We start from the raw sequence: 21,137 nt of genomic DNA on the forward strand, positions 1-21,137 counted from the left end.
ACCTTAATAAAAATGAGCAAATATTAAGTTATAAATTACAAAACACAAAATGAAAGGAATTAATTTATTGCATTTAAAAGTTTTATTGTGTTAAGATTCATAGAAATCATGTACTCCCTCCAGCTCTCGTGGAAACCAACATTCTTCCCCAGGCCCCTCACTTAGTAGCAGTGTGCCATGGACAAGTCACCTAGCCTCTTTTATCCTGTTTGCTCATCTGTAAATGAGTCTACATGTTATCATGATTAAATGAGATAGTACTGGAAAGTGTTTTGGAGTATCCCAGCAAGTGAATAAGCATTGAACCTTTATGTCTCTGACTAGGATAATTATGGTCTCTAGACCTCAGATCATGTAATGGCTGGTAGAGCAAATAAATTCATTTAAATGATTTGAGACCTGGAAATGAAAGGGATAAACAAAAGGCTGGGAGGGAGAGAGAGAGATAAAGTAAAGGAGGGTGGGTGGATAGGAATAGCAAGGGAAGGATAAAGGAAACAAATGAGGACATAATCAGCATAGCTTTTCAGATCTAATTAATTAAAAATATCAACCAAAAAAAGATAAAGAAAAATCACCACTGATATATGTTAGTATGTATATTTCTCACTACTGATACAAACAGTAATAGAAGGATGCACTCCAAGCTTAGTAGTTGTTATATCCAAGAGTGGATAAGGGTGAGGCGAGACAAAGAGGCCTTCAATATTTTCTCCAAACAGATCTAATGAATTGTTTAAATCATTAAATTAGAATGTATTAATATCTTATTTCTTTAATAAAGTTGTGAATTATCACTTACAAAATGTTTATAATCTGGTTTTATACTCAAATTGCTAATTTTCAGAACTCTGCTCAAAGAAACCCTGAAAATAATGAGACCTAAATTATTTAAATCTCATCATTAAACAGGAAGCAGAAGTTCACATAGGCCCTTAAGTCATGAGCTCAGTGATGAAGTGCCAATGTTGAGCTAGCTGTCACCTTTCCATCCACATAACTCATCTAACTTCTGTTGGCACTGGAATTTACTGTCTTATTTCAATTTTATGACATGGTAGATTCAGGCCAAACAGAAGAGCTTTATATCCTTCTAGTGAACAGAATAATAGAAACATTTTACTTTAACACATGTATTCAGTTTTAATCGATGTACAAAAGCTGCATATATTTAAATTTTGATGAGTTTGGACATATGCAAACACCTATAGTATCATCACCACAATCAAAACAATAGATGTATCCAGTGCCTCCAAAGTTTCCTTGTGTCTGTCTTTGCTTGTGTGTGGTTTCTTGTGTTTGGGGTGTTTATTTTTATTCTTTTGAGTTTTGTTTCTTGGTTTCGTAGAAACACTTAACATGAGAACTACCCTCTGAACAGATTTTGAAGTGTGCAATACCATGTGGTTAACTATAGGCCCTTTGTCGTACAGCATATCTCTGGACCTTATTCAATTGAGTCTTTTTACCCATCAGATACTTCCCTATTCTCCCACTTCCCCAACCCCTGGAAACCACTATTGTATCCTCTGCTTCTATGAGTTTTACTATTTTAGATATCTCATATAGGCAGAATCATGCAGTATTTGTCTTACTATGACTGGCTCATTTCACACCATATAATGGCCTTAAGGTTCATCCATTTTGTTGTAAATGACAGCATTTCCTTTCTTCTTAAGGTGGAAAAATACCCCATTATATATATATATATATACCACATTTCTAATTGATTCATCTGTCCATGGACACTTGGGTAGTTTTCATATCTTGGCTATTGTGAATAATTCTGTAATGAACATGGGAGTGTAGATACGTCTTTGACATATTGATTTCATCTCCTTTGGCTATATATCCAGCGGTGGGATTACTATGTCATAGAGTAGTTCTATATTTAGTTTTCTGAGGAAATTCCATGCTATTTTCTCTAGTTCCTGTACCACTCTACAGTGCCACCATCAATGTACAAGGGATCCAATGTCTTCACTTCATGGCCAACACTTTTATCTTTAGATTAAACTTTCTAATCTTAAATTTTTAGTTGTATTTAACTGTTCTAACTTGAACCTAGCATTGAAAAGGGTTCAGTATTACACAATGTCTTCAATTCAGGGAAAGTTGGAAGCTAAGGATCCCTGAGGAAAGCAAAAGTCTTCCCAAACACTTGGCTCTGTCTAAAACACAGAGTTGGAAAGTTTCCAACCTAGAGACTACTCTTTACAGTGTATATAAGCCACACTGAGGTGGATACACTGTCACCAACACTGGTCACTGCAGAAAATAAGTTGGACTTCATTTCAAACTTAGGACAGAATCTTGAGTAAGCCTTATCAGTCAAGAAGGATCTTGTTTCAGAGGTGATTCTTAGAGGGTAAGTATATCACAAGCTACCTGATTTTTGAACTTTTACTTCATCTCATCCACTAATTTAAAACTATTTTTCTGTTTTCTATAGCATTTTTCCATACCACCATATAGATCTTAGTATTCTGTTATTTAGTTGATGTGCTTACTGAAAATATTATAGGCTTTTTTTCTCCCGACTAATGCCTGGGACTCTTCCAACAGAGTTTCAAACACTAAAAGCAGAGTCTTTTTACAGTCTCAGAAATTCCCAAAGGCCCAGGTTTGGGAAGAATGGTTTGCACAGGCTATTCAACTTGCCCTGACATTTTTTAATTTGGGGGAGATTTTGGCTGTTCTCTCATTTGACAAAAATAACAAATACAGAAAAACTCAGTCACTCATATGAACAGGGTGAAGTACAGTCCAATTTGAAGACAAACAACGACATTGAAATGGTTTAAATAAAAACATAAACTTGTTTCCTATTTTTATTGATCATTCACATTTATTTGTCTGGATTACCTCTTCATAAAGCAAAATGTCTTATTTCACAAAGCTGATTAATTTTCTTAATCTTCTCAAAATTAGGATTCCTGTCAGAAAGCCATTTCTAGTAGGAAAGTTATATTGGATGCTTTAGAGTCAAAGAGACCTCAGCCTGTATTCGAGATTTGCTACATTTTAGCTTCATGACTTGGAGAAATCAAGTTTTCACATCTGGAAAATTACAATAAAAGCTACGAGTATTGAAATATAATGTTTATAAAGTGCTTAACACAGACATAATATGTGTGTACATATCATGTGATACATAATATGTGCTTATCAGTCAATTTTAATTATCCAGTTTACAGTCTGAAAAAGGTAAAGGAAAAAGTAGAGAGGAGGAGACAAAAAATGACAAAGGAAGAAAGAAAGGGAGAAAAGAAGAAAGGAAGAAAGGATAAAAGAAGGAAAGGAGAGAGGGTCCAAGAAAAGAGAGAGGAAAGAAGGGAGGGATAGAGGAATTAATTGGAAAAAAGGACTTTGATTTCTGCCTTGTGGAAAATGTGAATATCTCCACAGATGTCAACTTAAATTATAGATAGATACTTTAAATACACATGAACTTACATTTTATATTTTCTGTCATGAAGGACAGTCAAGACTAAAACTAGCTTTCATATATCCCTCATTTAAGCTAATCTTAAAACATTAATCTCTCTTATCAGTGAGAGTCAAGTGCCAGTCAATGCACGGCAATAAGTGGCATTACTCATATGTAATTTTTTAGAAATAACTTCTCATCGGGAAATTCAAAATACAAGGAAGTATATAATGCTATAAATGTATAGTCAACACCTGCGGTGTTTATTGGAACATAAATATCATTTCTCAAGTTATCTGTTAGACAGGTTTTCCTATGGTTTGTAACAGACTGGTTCAATTCAGTGTGCACATACATATGCACTTAGCAATACATTTATTTCTGAGAAGTGTGTGTGTTTTTACCGTAAATGTAGCTTTAGTTCATTGCCCTGGTTTCACCCTAGCAAAATAAAGAACCTCCAAGTAGCTTTATTTTAGAGCTATGCACTGAAGACAAGTCTCTCTGATTCCCTGAAGGAGAGGTATACTCAAAGCTTAAAGAAATTGTTTATTAAGAACATTTACTACTGATATTTTTAATGAGATAATTCGTTTTTGACCTATAAGAGCTGTACTTCTAATGTGTAAAGTTTTTGGCCTACCCTTCTACACCTAGTTAGTTCCCCTTCTTAGTCACAAGGCTGTGCACACATCTAAATTCAAGAAACGTTTGTTTTCAATTTTGAGTTTAGCACAATGCTAAGATTTCAGTTTTATACATGGGACATATTGATCTGCTCACTAGTACCTGACATTAATGTCTTTTTAAGTTCTTTGTATTCTAGAAGTGCTTAGTTCATCTCTTTTTCTTTAGGTCCATTAGAACATACTGCACTAAATGGAAGAAGCAAACCAGTCTGCCATGTCTGAGTTTATGTTTCAGGGACTTTGTGAGTCAAGGGAGTTGCAGACCCTCCTCTTTCTGCCATTTTCTGTACTCTACCTGATGACTGTTGTGGGTAACCTCTTTGTTGTGCTGCTCATCATCACTGATCTCCGTCTCCATTCCCCCATGTACTTTCTCTTAGCCAACCTCTCATTTGTTGACTGTTGCCTTTCCTCAGTAACCACCCCTAAATTAACCACGGACTTTTTAAAGGAAAATAAGACCATTTCCTTTGCGGGCTGTATGAGTCAGATCCTCTGTGTGCATTTCTTTGGAGGGGGTGAGATGGTGCTTCTCGTGACAATGGCCTACGACCGTTATGTGGCCATCTGCAAGCCACTCCATTACTCCAGCACCATGGACAGAAAAAAGTGCATCTGGCTAGTTTTGATATCATGGATCATTGGCTTTGTGCATGCCATGAGCCAACTGGCAATGATTTTGGATCTGCCCTTCTGTGGACCCAGAGTAGTAGATAGCTTTTTCTGTGATATACCTTTGGTGATCAAACTAGCCTGCATGGATACTCGTACTTTGGGAACAGTGATAAATGCCGACAGTGGGACTTTGGCAACAAGTTGCTTCATTCTCTTGCTGATTTCCTATACCTATATCTTATTAAGTCTGCGCCTTCACTCTAAAGATGGGGCATCCAAGGCACTCTCTACCTGTACTTCCCACATCACAGTGGTGGTGCTGTTTTTTGGACCCTGCATCTTTATCTATCTGTGGCCACTCAGTATCACTTGGGTGGACAAATTTCTTGCAGTGTTTTACACAGTAATCACACCTCTCCTGAATCCAGCCATTTACACACTGAGAAATAAAGAGATTAAGAATGCCATAAAGAGACTGTTAAATCAGCATTTGCACTGAATTTTAGATATGTAATCAGAAATTTTTAGATATGTAATCAGAAAATTCACTGTGTGCACCCCAGTTTGACTGCATTTTGAACTGTAAACTGAACTTTGGATATTACTTATTCATATCTGTAAGCTATTAGTAGTCCAGATGTTTGGTTTTTCCATTATAAAAATATGTTTATGAACCTAACATTTAGATTCTTACCAGCTGGACAAAACAATAATTCTGCTTCAATATTTCTTTGTATATGTTAAAAAATTATCAGATGATAGCAATAACAGTTATAAAAATAATTGCCATAATTTATTAAACAGTACCTATGTTTTCAATACTGTGTAAAGCTTTTTACCTAGATTATGCATTACTTATGAAACCACTTTGAGCTAGTTATCATTATTCCTATTTTTAAAAATACATGATATATCTATCCTAATTCTAACTTAGCTAGAGAGGGTGCTAATGATATCTGAGTGGTCTCATCTACTTAGAAAACAAAATGATAAATGAATCAAACCATAGTCTTATTGCCCCTTCATGACATAATCCCTTTAAGTTTTCATGTCTTGTCTTTTAACTTTTATTTTAAGTTCAAGGGTACCTGTGTAGGTTTGTTCCATAGGTAAACTTGTGTCATGGGGTTTGTTGCATAGATTATTTTATCACCTGGGTATTTAACCTAGTATCCACTAGTTATTTTCCTGTTTCTCTATCTCCTCCTATCCTCCACCCTTCAGTAGGCCCCAGTGTCTGTTGTTCACCTCTATGTGTCTATGTGTTCTCATCATTTACTTCCCACTTGTGAGAACTTGTAGTATTTGGTTTTCTGTACCTACATTAGTTTGCTAAGGATAATGGCCTCCAGCTCCAGCCCTGTTCCTGAAAAGAACGTGATCTCATTCTTTTTATGACTGCAAAGGATTCCACAGTGTAAATGTGCCACATTTTTTTTTATCCTATCTATCATAGATGGGCATTTAGGTTGATTCCATGTCTCTGCTATTGTGAATGGTGCTTCAACGAACATGCACATGCCTATATATTTATAATAGAATAATTTATATTCCTTTGGGTATATACCTAGTAATGGGATTGCTGGGTCAAATGGTAGTTTTGTCTCTGTTTTTGAAAAATCATCACACTGTCTTTCACAATGGTTGAACTAATTTACACTCCCACCAACAGTATACAAGTGTTCCTTTTACTCCACAACCTTGCCAGCATCTATTGTTTCTTAATCGTTTAATAACAGCCATTCTGACTGGTGTGAGGTTGTGTCTGATTCTGGTTTTGATTTGCATTTTTCTAATGATCTGTGATGTCTACCTTGTTTTCATATGATTGTTGGCCACATGTATGTCTTCTTTTGAAAAGTCATGTTCATGTCCTAGGCAATACCATTCAGGACATAGGCACGGACAAAGGTTTCATGATGAAGACACCAAAACCAACCGCAACAAAAGTAAAACTTGACAATGGGATCTAATTAAACTAAAGAGCTTCTTCACAGCAAAAGAAACTATCAACAGAGTAAACAGACAACCTACAGAAGTGGAGAAAATTTTTGCAAACTGTGCATCCAACAAAGGTCTAATATCCAGCCTCTATAAGGAACTTAAACATATTTACAAGGAAAAAATGTTTTCAAATCTTAATTGTTACTGTAAATACAGTTTCCCCTGAATTTTTTTTCCTTAAACACACCAAAGGAAGGGTTGCAATCCTTTGAAACATCATTATCTCAGCTAAGAAATGATTTTTATAATTGTAGTCTTACTTTACCATAAGAAATAAGATAAGATAGTGTGGAGTGTGGAGAAGAAGAGTGTGGAGAAGAAGAAGGATGTACTGTTTCAAAAATAAAGAAATTTGTACTGATGAGAAGAAAGCCAAGGAAAAACTATCAATAAAAGCAACACAATACAATTATCCATTCATTCACTGCAAAGTTCAGATAAGTTATGTGATTCTGGGCTATATACCTAATAAACTGTCTGCTTTCTAAGGATACCTCACCTGACATCCCACTCCTAAAAATACACACGTATGTGTATTTTTATATATACACACATATATAAAATACATTTAATACATATAAATAGTAAAATATAGAGAGAAGAAACATGCATATAGTTTGTTTCATTTTAGGGTTAGAACGGGCAAGGACAATTATGTCAACATAATATGATATTTTAAAATATCTTGTATAATAATGCATATTATATACCTTTAGATGACATATATCCTTTGCTGGATAAAATTATGTCTACACATATTTATAATATCTTAATTTCTAATCTATTCCATGCACCATGGAACATCATAACTTTTTCATTCTCATCTCTATACAAATACCTAACAAGTGAATAATGACAAACTAATTATCTCCGTGCCAATAAATTAAAGGGCTCATGATGACAACATAACTGATCTAACAAAGATATTTTAGAAATAGATTATTTCATCTTCCAAATACTCAGCTTAGTACTCAATAGTTATGCATGTAGCCTTATTTCTGGGCTCTCTATTCTGTTCCATTGGTCTATGTGCCTGTTTTTGTACAAATACCATGCTGTGTTGGGTGCTGTAGCCCTGTAGTACAGTTTGAAGTTGAGTAACATGATGCCTCCAGCTTTGTTCTTTTCGCCTAGGATTGCCTTGGCTATTTGGGCACATTTTTGGTTCCATGTGAATTTTAAAATTGTTTTTTCTAATTCTGTGAAGAATGTCATCAGTAGTTTGATAGGAGTAGCATTAAATCTGTAAATTTCTTTGGCGAGTATGGCCATTTTAATAATATTGATTCTTCTTATCCATAAGCATGAAATGTTTTTCCATTTGTTTGTGTCATCTCTGATTTCTTTGAGCAGTGCTTTGTAACTCTCATGGTAAAGCTATTTTGCCTTACTGATTAGCTGTATTCTTAGGTATTTTATTATTTTTGCAATAAGTGTGAATGAAATTGCATTTCTGATTTTGCTTTTGGCTTGGCTGTTTTTGAACACAATTTATTTCTAAGTAATTCAGTTTTCAAAAAGAATTATAATGGAATTCTTTAATTTGAACTGAATGATAATGAAAATACAATAAATATAGTATTTATGGTGTGCTGCTACAGTCATACTTGCAGGGGCATTATTATATATGCATATATTGTTTAAAAGAAAAGATGTGTATCAATAACCCAAATATCTATTCCAAGAAAGTTAACCTACAAAAAGTAGAATAAAATAAATAATAAAAGCATAAATTATTTTTATTTTAAAATTTAAACAATAAAAAACCCCAAAAATGATTATTTCAAAAAACTGACAAAATTGATACTATATTTTCAAGACTGATCAAGAAGGAAAGAAGAAAGAGACAAATAACCAAAGCCAAGAATAAGAATACCACTCTATAGATGCTACAGTCTTTAAAAATATTGCAATATGACATTTTATACAACTTCCATGCCAAAATTTGTAATTAATGTTATTTCTATTAAATACAAAATAAGAAAATAACTACCAAAAGGCTAGCTAATAAAGCAAGAATATTTTAGTAATCCTATATCAATTAAACAAATTAAAATTACAATTAAAACAGTTGCTATACCAATTATAATTGTATCTCAGCTCAAAAATCACTCTTCTTTAGTCAGCTTTCTGATGCTGGGAGTCTACAAACCAAGTTCTTGTTTCCCATCTGGCTCCACGTCATGCTTTGACAAAAAGGCATGCTACAAGGAGACTGTAAGGTTAAAGCAGGAGGAAGGGGCTTACTCCTTCCTGTTTGAGTCTATTTGCTGTGCCTACCATTCACAAAAATAGTTTGTCCCCATGGCAGGAGCTTAATCCAGGCTACAGTTTTTCCTGCAGCTGCAGAACTACTCTCATTGTGCTCTCTCAGAGATAACAGCACCAGCGTGCTGTCATCCTGTCTTCAAATTTCAGGGTCACAGACTTACGGTGCTTCTTTGATTTCAGAGAAACAACTAGTAGCCAAGATCCACTCTTTCCAAGAGCACTGAGTTTCAGCTCCATAGGATCCCCTTACTAAATAGAGAAATTTCAATAATCCCAATGCCTTCCCTTTGTTCCCTCAGCCCTAGGGCTGGTAGCTTCTTCCTTCCTAGTTGCTACTTCCCTGATAATTTAGAGTTCTCTTTTTACACTTTCAGACACCCACTTAACACCTATATGCCAAGGTAATTCTTATATTAAATTCTGTCTGTTCAAATAACATGTGTTTCCTCTTTGCTGATACCTGACCAATAATACATTCCACGAAAAACAAAAAACAACAAACAAACAACAACAACAAAAAAAAAACCCTACAGGTCTAAATGGTTTCACTTGTGAATACTTTGAAATATTTAAGAAAGAAACAAATTATTTTACAGTAACTCATTTTGAGAAAAGAAGAGAAACCGCTTTTTCAGGGGGCTGAAGTAACAACAGAATTGTCAAAAATATCATCCAATATCCAAACTTGATTCATAATTCAAAGATGGCTGGGCACAGTGGCTCATACCTGTAATCCCAGCATTTTGGGAGGCTGAGGCAGGCGGATCACCTGAGGTCAGGAGTTGGAGACCAGACGGCCAACATGGTGAAACCACGTCTCTACAAAAATACAAAAATTAGCCAGGTGTGGTAGTGGGCACCCGTAATCCCAGCTACTCAGGAGGCTGAGGCAGGAGAATTGCTAGAACCCAGCAGGCAGAGGTTGCGGTGAGCTGAGATCACGCCACTGCACTCCAGCCTGGGTAAGACTCCATTTCAAAAAAACAAAAAAGCAAACAAACAAATATTCAAAGACTATAGGCAGCTGCAAGACACAGATGAAGCAGGGAGAATTCCAAGACCATCAACATGAATTCCTAGGTTTGTTCACACTATTTTAGGATGCACCCTGAGCCAGATACAACAAATGAGGACTGGACTACAATGATGCATAATGCATAATGACATTACTTTCAGAAAAGGAACTTAACTTGATCATGATACATCTTCAACTTTTACTCTGATACGTAGGTAACACTGATAGTTTCCAGCTGCCTCTACCCAATAAAGTCATAATTTCCAGGCTGATTTAGCATTAGCAAGCTAGGTAGTTTCTTGCTAAACTAGACAGTTTCTTGCTGAAAGAATTCCACAGATGAAGATGCTTCACCTATTTTTAATAGTAAATACCATCAGGAAGCCCAATTAGCATGTTTGCTAGGGGTTTCACTAGGTCATTTCTATCTAGCCTTCTATATTTTTCTTTCTGGTAGGATATCCATGAAGGAGGGAGAATGAGTTTTAAACCAGCTGCTAACTCTTTTTGCCTTTTCACTTATAAAGCTGGCATAAATTCAACATGGAAACCAGACAAAGATAAAGTACGGGCCATTCACTCTCATGAACGTAGATACAAAAACAATAAACTAAACAGTAACAAAACTGAAACAATATATAATAACATATTATGAAAAATTAAGTGTGAGTTTGAATTAACAATTGGAAATCAATCACCAGATTAAGTAAAAGGAGAAATCATATAAACATCGCAATATATACAGAAAAAGCATGTGATAAAATGGAATACACTTTCATAATAAAATTCTTAGAAATATAAGCATAGAAAAAAATTAGTCTGATAAAGAAATTTACCAAATATCACTAGCACAAGTTAGAGTTAATGCTACAATACTGAAAGTTTTCCCCTACGAAGATTGGAACATGCTTCCTTACAACACTCATATTTTCTTTTATTAGAAGGCCTGGCCAGATAAGTAAAGAAGGAGCAGTGTCCACAATATAATAGGAAGGGAATAGCTAACACTGTACTTGGCCATAGTAGTGCCCCCACCCACATCTCCTTTCAAGGCAGAACTTGCTTTGAGGAGTGTAGTTGGCTGACAGCTACTTTTTGCTGTTTTAATTTCCACAGCAGTATTTACTTAAGCCACATTGTCCCCAGACTGTTCCAACTCAATGATCGACAACAGTGGTTGTGCAAGAGCCTAGAAATTCCTACCCAATGCGGAATTCCTCGAAGGGGAAGTTTTTGCCCTGGAATTCCCATCAACCTTGTAGAGACTTTCAGACCTGCACTCCACCCAACCCTTCTTCTTTTCCCCTCTTCTTTCACCGAGCTACACTGGCATTTTGTTATGAAGGCTTTCTCTGCTTACTACTGATCTCTTTCCCCATCCTCATTTTCCCTTTAGCCCTTTTCCTGCGCAGATATTTCCCATAAGAAAGATCTTAAAATTCTGTCATGGTTGCTGATTCACAGAATACCTGAACTGACACTGATGCATAGTTTGAACACGATAGTATTTGTGATCAAAATACTAAAAGTGGTACCAGATGTTTAGAGGTTATGAAGCATTGAAGAAAGTGTAACATGTATGCAAAGGAAAATGAGGATAAAATTTATGCTTAGTAGTTGTTGGAAGGATGGGGAGAACTGAAGTTGTAATAATATGCTTATGAAGAAGAAAATATTCATTAAGCTTGCAACAAAGACTGTGGGGGTAAAAAATATTTCTTTGAGAAAAAAGTAATCAAATTTTTTATTTAATAGTTATGCAATATTAATATATAAATCCAAATTTTCAGATTTCTAAACTATCAGCCAAACAAAACAGATCACTGTTAGGGAAAGAGGAGCACAGAGGAGTAGGGTGACACCATTTTAAAACCAACTCCATGTTAAAACTAGCAAGGCATGTTTCTTGCCAGTCGTGACCCATGGTCATAAGATGTTTATGGCTAAGGGAACAATTTAGTGATGCCTGTGAGGACAAACTCCTACGACAGCAGAACGTTCAGATGTCTCAATATCATATAACAATATATGCTTTGAAGATATATTCATACTTTCATGTATTTATGCCCTAAAATGCCAAAAATAACTTGCTTTAAATCAACAAAATACTAACTTTTGTCACACTGTCAGTCCACCAGCATGTAGATATAACTTATTTTTTACATAGATAAGACCCCAATTTAAGAAGAGTTTAAAACAAAGAAGAGGCATTCCTCCTCTTGCTTTCTGAGGACATCCTGCTGTACATCTGAGTAGGTTTCAATAAACTATCTTTTCCCACTGGACTCTGCAACTCGTTTTGAATTCCTTCCTGCAGAAGATCCAAGAATCCTCTTGTGGAGTCTGGATTGGGACCCCTTTTTCCAACTACTGCTGACTTTGGTCAAGTCAGTAGAGATAATAATAAATCACGGAATTATGTATTCACATTGCCTCTTTCTTGTAATTTGGATTACTATGACAAGGAAGAGAAATACGTAGTCAATAGAGGCTGTATCTTTAATTCCTCAATCTGAACTTATTCCACTCCTACCCTATGTTTAGTTCTGGCCAAACAATAAATAGATGTGGTCTCAATTTCACAAATTAAAAAAAAAAATACTCTAGCTCTCATACGTTGTTTCTGCCTATTTTTTGTCTTGATTTTTTTCCTCTTCTACACAATTCACACTTTATGCACTGTACAGTAAGTCTTTTATGTAATTAGAAGTTTCTTGGAAACTGCAACTTTAAGTGAAATGACTCATAATGAAATCAATTTTACCATAGATAAATGGATACAAACAAGAGTTAATTCTAATAACTTCTAAATAAAGACCATCCAAACTCCACACACACAGTGGCTGTGTCCAGGAATCAATTTTTTTTTTTTTTCTCAACAACATTATAATGAAACAGTGTTGAATGAAATGATGTTAGTCATGGACCTGTTATACTATATTCGTATTTTTCTCAGAGTCATTATACTCTCCTCATTTTGTAATCTGCTATTTTCCTACCTTATGAATATAGGGTTGACCAATATATTTGCCATAAAAAGCTTTGTCATTATGGCCAAATAGGACTGATACCCTGGAAGCTGATGTCACCAGAAAACAAATCCATGTTAATAGACAGAATGTGAAACATTTCTTCACCGAAAGATTCCAAAGCAATACCTGCACGGATGAAAGTAAAAGAAATCTTGCAATGAAGCCCAAGGTAAGTTACCCTGAGGTTTTCTAAGTAGTGTTGGAAGACTGTGAAAAACACCATTTAAGTATACTTAACTCATGAACATACACTGCCTTGTTTCCATAAAACAAAAACATTTTGGCTGTAGAATTTCATATGAAATAATTTTGGTAATTAAATTCCAAGTGAAATTTTTGAGTTTATATGCACTCTATTGTCAACATGCCCATATTTTTCAAATGCCAATTCATTATTTCTCAAAATTCTAAATGGAAGGAGCAGTTAAGGGTACATAAGGTGGTAGTTGATCTTTAACCTGATATTGATAGCAAGCAGATAGAATGAGTGATGCTAACAACTTTCAATAATTCAATGTTAACTATTATTCCCAAATTAAAAAAATGTATTGTCAGAGTCACATAATTACCGTTCATCACACAGAATGGTTCAATTTTTCTGTGACTCTGTTCTGCATCTCATGGTGCTCAACCCTTTGGAAAAACAATGTGCGTGAAAGACCTAATTTCTATACAAAGCCAATAATAGAGTGAACACTGTTCATTATTCCCAGTCCTTCTCATTTGTCTCATTCCTAAAGATAAGAGCTATTTATAACTATGTGTCTTGAAATGTAATGATGAATCTAAAAAGAAGTAAATCTCTCTGTGTTTCTTATCTCGTGAAGCTGCTGAGGATGAAACCATCTCCTGTACAGGTAGGTAGGATGCCCACTCTTTAATTCTCCAGCATCAGCATCAGGTTGCATAATTATCCCCCAATCCGCTTTTTTTTAAGATGGTGTTTCACTCTTGTCATTCAGGCTGGAGTGCAATGGTGCAATTTCAGCTGACTGCAACCTCCAGCTCCTGGGTTCAAGCGATTCTCCTGCCTCAGCCTCCTAAGTAACTGGGATTGCAGGCACCAGCCACCACGACTAGCTAATTTTTGTATTTTTAGTAGAGATGGGGTTTCGTCATGTTGGCCAGGCTGGCCTCGAACTCCTGACCTCAGGTGATCCACCCGCCTTGCCCTCCTAAGTACTGTTATCCCCCGTTTTTTGCTCCCCACAACCTTTTTTTTTTTTCTGTCTCCATTACACTTTGTTAGCTTACTTAATTGAATAATTTTCACCCAACTTTTTTATATTCTGCTGATCTTATTCTTATAGTTAAACTTATGTTACAAGATGACCACAAAATATTCTTCAAAACTACTTGTATTTTTGTGAAAGTGGTATGTGCAGTACTTTGAATCTTCTATCTGTTTTCTCTCTGAAGATCAGGATCATAAAAATAAAAATAATATCTGTATACTGGTTATTCCCTTACTACTTACACAAGAAGAAGCATACTGGCTTTATTTTTGCCAGAGGAATTCAATCACTGCTCCCAACTTGAAAAACTCTAGGTCTCTTTCCTGAATATTGTCAAAGTTATAATAATAGATAACACATATTATGCCAGAGTATTTTCTGACGGTTCTTCTTGTTTCACCTCATTTAATCTTCAAAACAGCTTTTGTGAGGCAGTAACTCTTAGTATCTATCTGTCTTTTACAGATGACAAAAAACAGAGGCACCAAGCAGTTCAGCAACTCACCCTAGAACACAGCTAGTAAATGGAGGATCCAAGGATGCAAACACAAACAGTTGGCCCCAGTGCTCTCACACATTACATTATACTGTGTATTGGACGTTGTATCTATATAAATTTTGTTTTTCCCTCCATCAAGTTTGATATACCTTGCTTTTAAATTTGAAATACAATAAATGATACCTCTAAAGTAGACTAAATCAAGTTGGAAAAAAAGCCATCATAAAATTATTTAAAATCCCACTCCCTACAGAAATTTAGAGTAAATTTTGAATATTTGCTCATACAAAATGTTATTTGGTCCCCCTAAAATAAAAAAAAAAATTATGCTGCACAACTCTTTCCTTGATATTCTTTCCATCCTAATTAAAATGGACTTAATAATCATTTGTAAAGCCTGCATTGTATGAATTTATCCATTTGCTTACCTCATCAGTCCCTTATTTTTGAATAATCTGTTTCCACTTACAATGATAGGGAATACTCATAATCAAAGTAAAATGACTTTACAAATACATTTTTTCTATTTGTCTGCTTATTTTCTTACAATTAATTCCATGAGATTAGATTGCTATGTCACAGTTAAAAGACTGTTTACTTCTATTACTCTTTTGCCTTCTGGAAAGATTGCACATTTCACATTCCCATCAGCTGAGACTGAGGAGCACTGCTTCTCCAATCCTACAGCAACAGGCAGGTTTAAATGTTCCGTTCATGAAGTACTATAAAAATGGAACCTAGTTTCTAAATTCGGACTAAACTTAAAAGGCCTTCTTAATCTCCAACTTTAAAAGTTAATTTATAAGTATTTTATTAAAAGTTTATAATCATACTTTTATATTTAAGCTTTCTGAACATCTAGAACTTATTTTGCTGTAGGATGATGCTAACACACTAACAATTCTGTTTTCAGTATTAAGTAACATGTTGAACAACTATTGAATCCTCTGACCTTTTAAAAATCCTTCATTATCCTACATAATTATAATGCTTTCTTTTTCATACACTACATTTTCTAATATGTATCTAATTCTTGACTGTGCTTTTTGTTCCATTTTCTGTCATCTTAGTCAAATTATTCATTGTTTAATTATCCATAACTTTATGATGTGTTCCAATGTCTTTTCTAGAAAGCATTGACTTCTCTTACACAGTTCTACGTTTTCTTTTTAAAGTTTGCTTGAGTTTTGAAATGGACTTTTAAGACACTTTGTATTGTTCCAACAGATTTTCACTAGACTTTTAAAAAGTACTGCACTTATTAGGTCAGTGAGAATTGATATTTTTATAATTTGCAGCCGTTTTATTCTATTAGCATGGTTGGATCTCTCAGTTTATTCAGGGTTTCAAATATGTTCATAAAATTCATATTTTAATAGAATGTATACATAGCACATTTGTTTTCTTTGCAAATGGCATCTCTTTTATATTATTTTAATAGCTAGTTGACTATATTTATTTAATCTTAATAGATTTAATATTTTCTATTTATCTTAAGTCTTTCAGTCAGACAATTGTTTTATTTGCCAATGAATGATTGCAGTTTTGCTACTTCTTTTTCAATAGTATTATTTGATTTTATCTTCTTGTCTACTTTATAGTACATTGTGGAACCACAGTCCTAGCAGGTTTCCTTATGTTCTCAATTTTAATAATTCATCTATAATCAGAAGCTTATAGTTGGCTTAAAAATTCTATTAAAAGTATCATGAATAAAATATTTCTTATAGTTCCTATTTTACTATGATTTTTATCAGGACTCCATTTAGAAATGTATCCAGTAACTATACAACACGTTCATTTTCTAAATTTTTATGAATGTGCCCTCTGAAATCAAATGATGTTGTTTTCACTCAGAGTCTTATGTGATATATGATGTGGGGCTTCAAGAATTTTCTCTGGAAGACCCTCCTAAGGATTTTAGTTAGAAAGTCACATGATTATATCTGATCTCTAGACAGCTCTGGAAGCAGAGTATAGAATTGTCTTGACTCAGGGAAGAATGGAGGCAGAGATATCATTCAGTAGCATTTTTAACCATCAAGATGAGAAAATACGGAAAATGGAAGGCAAAAAATATGACAATGGAAATGTAGAGGAAGGAACTGAATTAGGAAATGTTTGAGAGTAAAAATTGTACAAATAGAGATGGAAAGTGAAAGTCAGATGTTCCACACAGGTATCTACATGGGAATCTGGGAGAATGGTAATTTTATATATATATATATTTTTTTTTTATTATACTTTAAGTTCTAGGGTACATATGCAGAACGTGCAGGTTTGTTACATATGTATATTTGTGCCATGTTGGTGTGCTGCACCCATCAACTCGTCAGCACCCATCAACTCATCATTTACATCAGGTATAACTCCCAATGCCATCCCTCCCCTCTCCCCCCTCCCCATAATAGGCCCCAATGTGTGATGTTCCCCTTCCAGAGTCCAAGTGGTCTCATTGTTCAATTCCCAACTATGAGTGAGAACATGCGGTGTTTGGTTTTCTGTTCTTGCGATAGTTGCTGAGAATGATGGCTTCCAGCTGCATCCATGTCCCTACAAAGGATACAAACTCATTCTTTTTTATGGCTGCATAGTATTTCGTGGTGTATATGTGCCACATTTTCTTAATCCAGTCTGTCACTGATGGACATTTGGGTTGATTCCAAGTCTTTGCTATTGTGAATAGTGCTGCAGTAAACATACATGTGCACGTGTCTTTATAGCAGCATGATTTATAATCCTTTGGGTATATACCCAGTAATGGGATGGCTGGGTCAAATGGTATTTCTAGTTCTAGATCTTTGAGGAATCACCATACTGTTTTCCATAATGGTTGAACTAGTTTACAATCCCACCAACAGTGTAAAAGTGTTCCTATTTCTCCACATCCTCTCCAGCACCTGTTGTTTCCTGACTTCTTAATGATCACCATTCTAACTTGTGTGAGATGGTATCTCATTGTGGTTTTGATTTGCATTTCTCTGATGGCCGGTGATAATGAGCATTTTTTCATGTGTCTGTTGGCTGTATGCATGTCTTCTTTTGAGAACTGTCTGTTCATATCCTTTGCCCACTTTTTGATGGGGTTATTTGTTTTGTTCTTGTAAATTTGCTTGAGATCTTTGTAGGTTCTGGAAGAGTAGATTGCAAAAATGAGTAGATTGCAAAAATTTTCTCCCATTCTGTAGGTTGCCTGTTCACTCTGATGGTAGTTTCTTTTGCTGTGCAGAAGCTCTTTAGTTTAATTAGATCCCATTTGTCAATTTTGGCTTTTGTTGCCATTGCTTTTGGTGTTTTAGACATGAAGTCCTTGCCCATGCCTATGTCCTGAATGGTATTACCTAGGTTTTCTTCTAGGGTTTTTATGGTATTAGGTCTAACATTTAAGTCTCTAACCCATCTTGAATTAATTTTCATATAAGGAGTAAGGAAAGGATCCAGTTTCAGCTTTCTACTTATGGCTAGCCAATTTTCCCAGCACCATTTATTAAATAGGGAATCCTTTCCCCATTTCTTGTTTTTCTCAGGTTTATCAAAGATCAGATGTCTGTAGATGTGTGGTATTATTTCTGAGGACTCTGTTCTGTTCCATTGGTCTATATCTCTGTTTTGGTACCAGTACCATGCTGTTTTGGTTATTGTAGCATTGTAGTATAGTTTGAAGTCAGGTAGCGTGATGCCTCCAGCTTTGTTCTTTTGGCATAGGATTGTCTTGGCAATGCGGGCTCTTTTTTGGTTCCATATGAACTTTAAAGCAGTTTTTTCCAATTCTGTGAAGAAAGTCATTGGTAGCTTGATGGGAATGGCATTGAATCTATAAATTACCTTGGGCTGTATGGCCATTTTCATGATATTGATTCTTCCTATCCATAAGCATGGTATGTTTTACCATTTGTTTGTGTCCTCTTTTATTTCACTGAGCAGTGGTTTGTAGTTCTCCTTGAAGAGGTCTTTTACATCCCTTGTAAGTTGGATTCCTAGGTATTTTATTCTCTTTGAAGTAATTGTGAATGGAAGTTCAATCATGATTTGGCTCTCTGTTTGTCTGTTACTGGTGTATAAGAATGCTTGTGATTTTTGCACATTAATTTTGTATCCTGAGACTTTGCTGAAGTTGCTTATCAGCTTAAGGAGATTTTGGACTGAGACAATGGGGTTTTCTAAATATACAATCATGTCATCTGCAAACAGGGACAATTTGATTTCTTCTTTTCCTAACTGAATCCCCTTGATTTCTTTCTTTTGCCTGGTTGCCCTAGCCAGAACTTCCAACACTATGTTGAATAGGAGTGGTGAGAAAGGGTATCCCTGTCTTGTGCCAGTTTTCAAAGGGAATGCTTCCAGTTTTTGCCTGTTCAGTATGATATTGGCTGTGGGTTTGTCATAAATAGCTCTTATTATTTTGAGATTTTTTGTATCAATACCGAATTTATTGAGAGTTTTTACCATGAAGGGCTGTTGAATTTTGTCAAAGGCCTTTTCTGCATCTATTGAGATAATCATGTGGTTTTTGTCTTTGGTTCTGTTTATATGCTGGATTACGTTTATTGATTTGCATATGTTGAACCCGCCTTGCATCCCAGGGATGAAGCCCACTTGATCATGGTGGATAAGCTTTTTGATGTGCTGCTGGATTCAGTTTGCCAGTATTTTATTGAGGATTTTTGCATTGATGTTCATCAGGGATATTGGTCTAAAATTCTCTTTGGTAATTATATTTTTTAAGGCATTGGAATAGATTTTAGTAAATTATATAGTAGATAAAATCATGAGTTCAGTTTTGACCAGTTAACTTAAAGATGGAAGCATAACCCTCATTTGAATATACCAGTTACAGTTTTGGATACTCTGGGGTTTTTGGATATATAACTGTAGGGATAAAATTACAGACTTGGAAGTCCATATGTAGATACTGGCTTAGATGAATAAACTGACATTGAATTAAAAACATACTTAGGTGAGAACCCTGTTGAATTAAGAACATTCTTAGGTGAGAACCCTGAGTTACACCGAATATTAAGGGTGAGTAGAGAAGAAACAATCTGTGTCAGTGAAAGACATAGAAAATAAATCAGGAATATAGAATGATTAGGGAAGTGCTATCATAGAAATACTAAAATTGTCATCATCTGCAATTAACAGAAAACCTCATTTGTAGTGGATCAAACAAGCTAGAGGTTATTTTTCTCAAATGACAAGAAATCTGAAGGGAGACAATTGCTGGCTTTGATTAAGTGGCCAATATGTCTGTTGGGTCCTAGTTCCTTCCTGTGATGGTTAATATTGAGTGTCAACTTGAATGGATTGAGGGAGGCAAACTATTCTTTCTGGGTGTGTCTGTGAGGGTGTTGCCGAAGGAGATTAACATTTGAGTAAGTAGGCTGCTAAGGGAAGACACACCCTTAATCTAGGTGGGCACAATCTAATCAGCTGCCAGCATGGCTAGAATATAAAGGAGGCAGAAAAACGTGAAAGTACTAGGCCAGCCTAGCCTCGAAACCTGTCTCTTTCTCCCATGCTGGATGCTTCCTGCCCTCGAACATCAGATTCCAAGTTCCTCAGTTCTGGGACTCGGACTGGCTCTCCTTGCTCCTCAAGTTGCAGACAGCCTATTGTGGGACCTTGTGATTATGTGAGTTAATACTTAATAAATTCCCCTATGTATATATAATGTAAAGATGTAATAGGATATATGTGTATATGTGTGTGTGTGTATATATATACATATCCTATTAATTCTGTCCCTCTAGAGAACCCTGACTAATATGCTTCCTAACTTTTCACTGACTTTTTTTCTAATTTTACATACGTTAGGATTTCATAGTTGTTTCACCTAAGGCATAACATTAACATGAAATACAGGAATCATGGAAGAGAAAAAAAAAGACAAAACCCTTTTCCCCATGAAGGTTTGTCCTTTTACTTGAGAAGAAAATCCCTTCAAAAAAGATACTGGTACAGGTTTATATCTCATTAAACAGTTCTGGGTCACATGCCCCACCTTAGACAAATCTATGCCCAGGAATAATGGGATTATAGCAACTGGTTTAGAAAAATAATGCATTATGTTCTCTATCTGGAATAGTGCTACTTACTCTAAAATTGAGAGACTTCAGCTCATTGCCTAAACAAATGGAATTTCTGATGAAAAGAAGTAGGAAGGGGAATGGCATTATAGAAGGCAAGAAGCCAAGGGTAAAGGGAATTGCAGAATCAAGGTCTTGATAAAAAGTATCAAATCCTGCAGAGAGATCAAGCAAAATAACATTAAAAAGTGATTATCATATGGCATATTGAAAATCAGAATTATTTTCTCTGACAAGGAAACCTGTGAACACCAAATGGTA

General features: G+C 35.3%; 1 protein-coding gene across 1 annotated transcript; it reads left to right on the forward strand.

Annotated features, from left to right (window-relative positions):
* The first annotated feature begins 4,309 nt into the window (after positions 1-4,309).
* On the forward strand, positions 4,310-5,233 carry LOC103231306 (olfactory receptor 4K15-like). The gene has a single exon (XM_007990605.2). The coding sequence runs from the start codon at positions 4,310-4,312 to the stop codon at positions 5,231-5,233; it is 924 nt and encodes a 307-aa protein (XP_007988796.1).
* Positions 5,234-21,137: the final 15,904 nt, after the last annotated feature.

Source organism: Chlorocebus sabaeus, chromosome 29, assembly GCF_047675955.1.
Source record: "Chlorocebus sabaeus isolate Y175 chromosome 29, mChlSab1.0.hap1, whole genome shotgun sequence".
Lineage (NCBI taxonomy): Eukaryota > Metazoa > Chordata > Mammalia > Primates > Cercopithecidae > Chlorocebus > Chlorocebus sabaeus.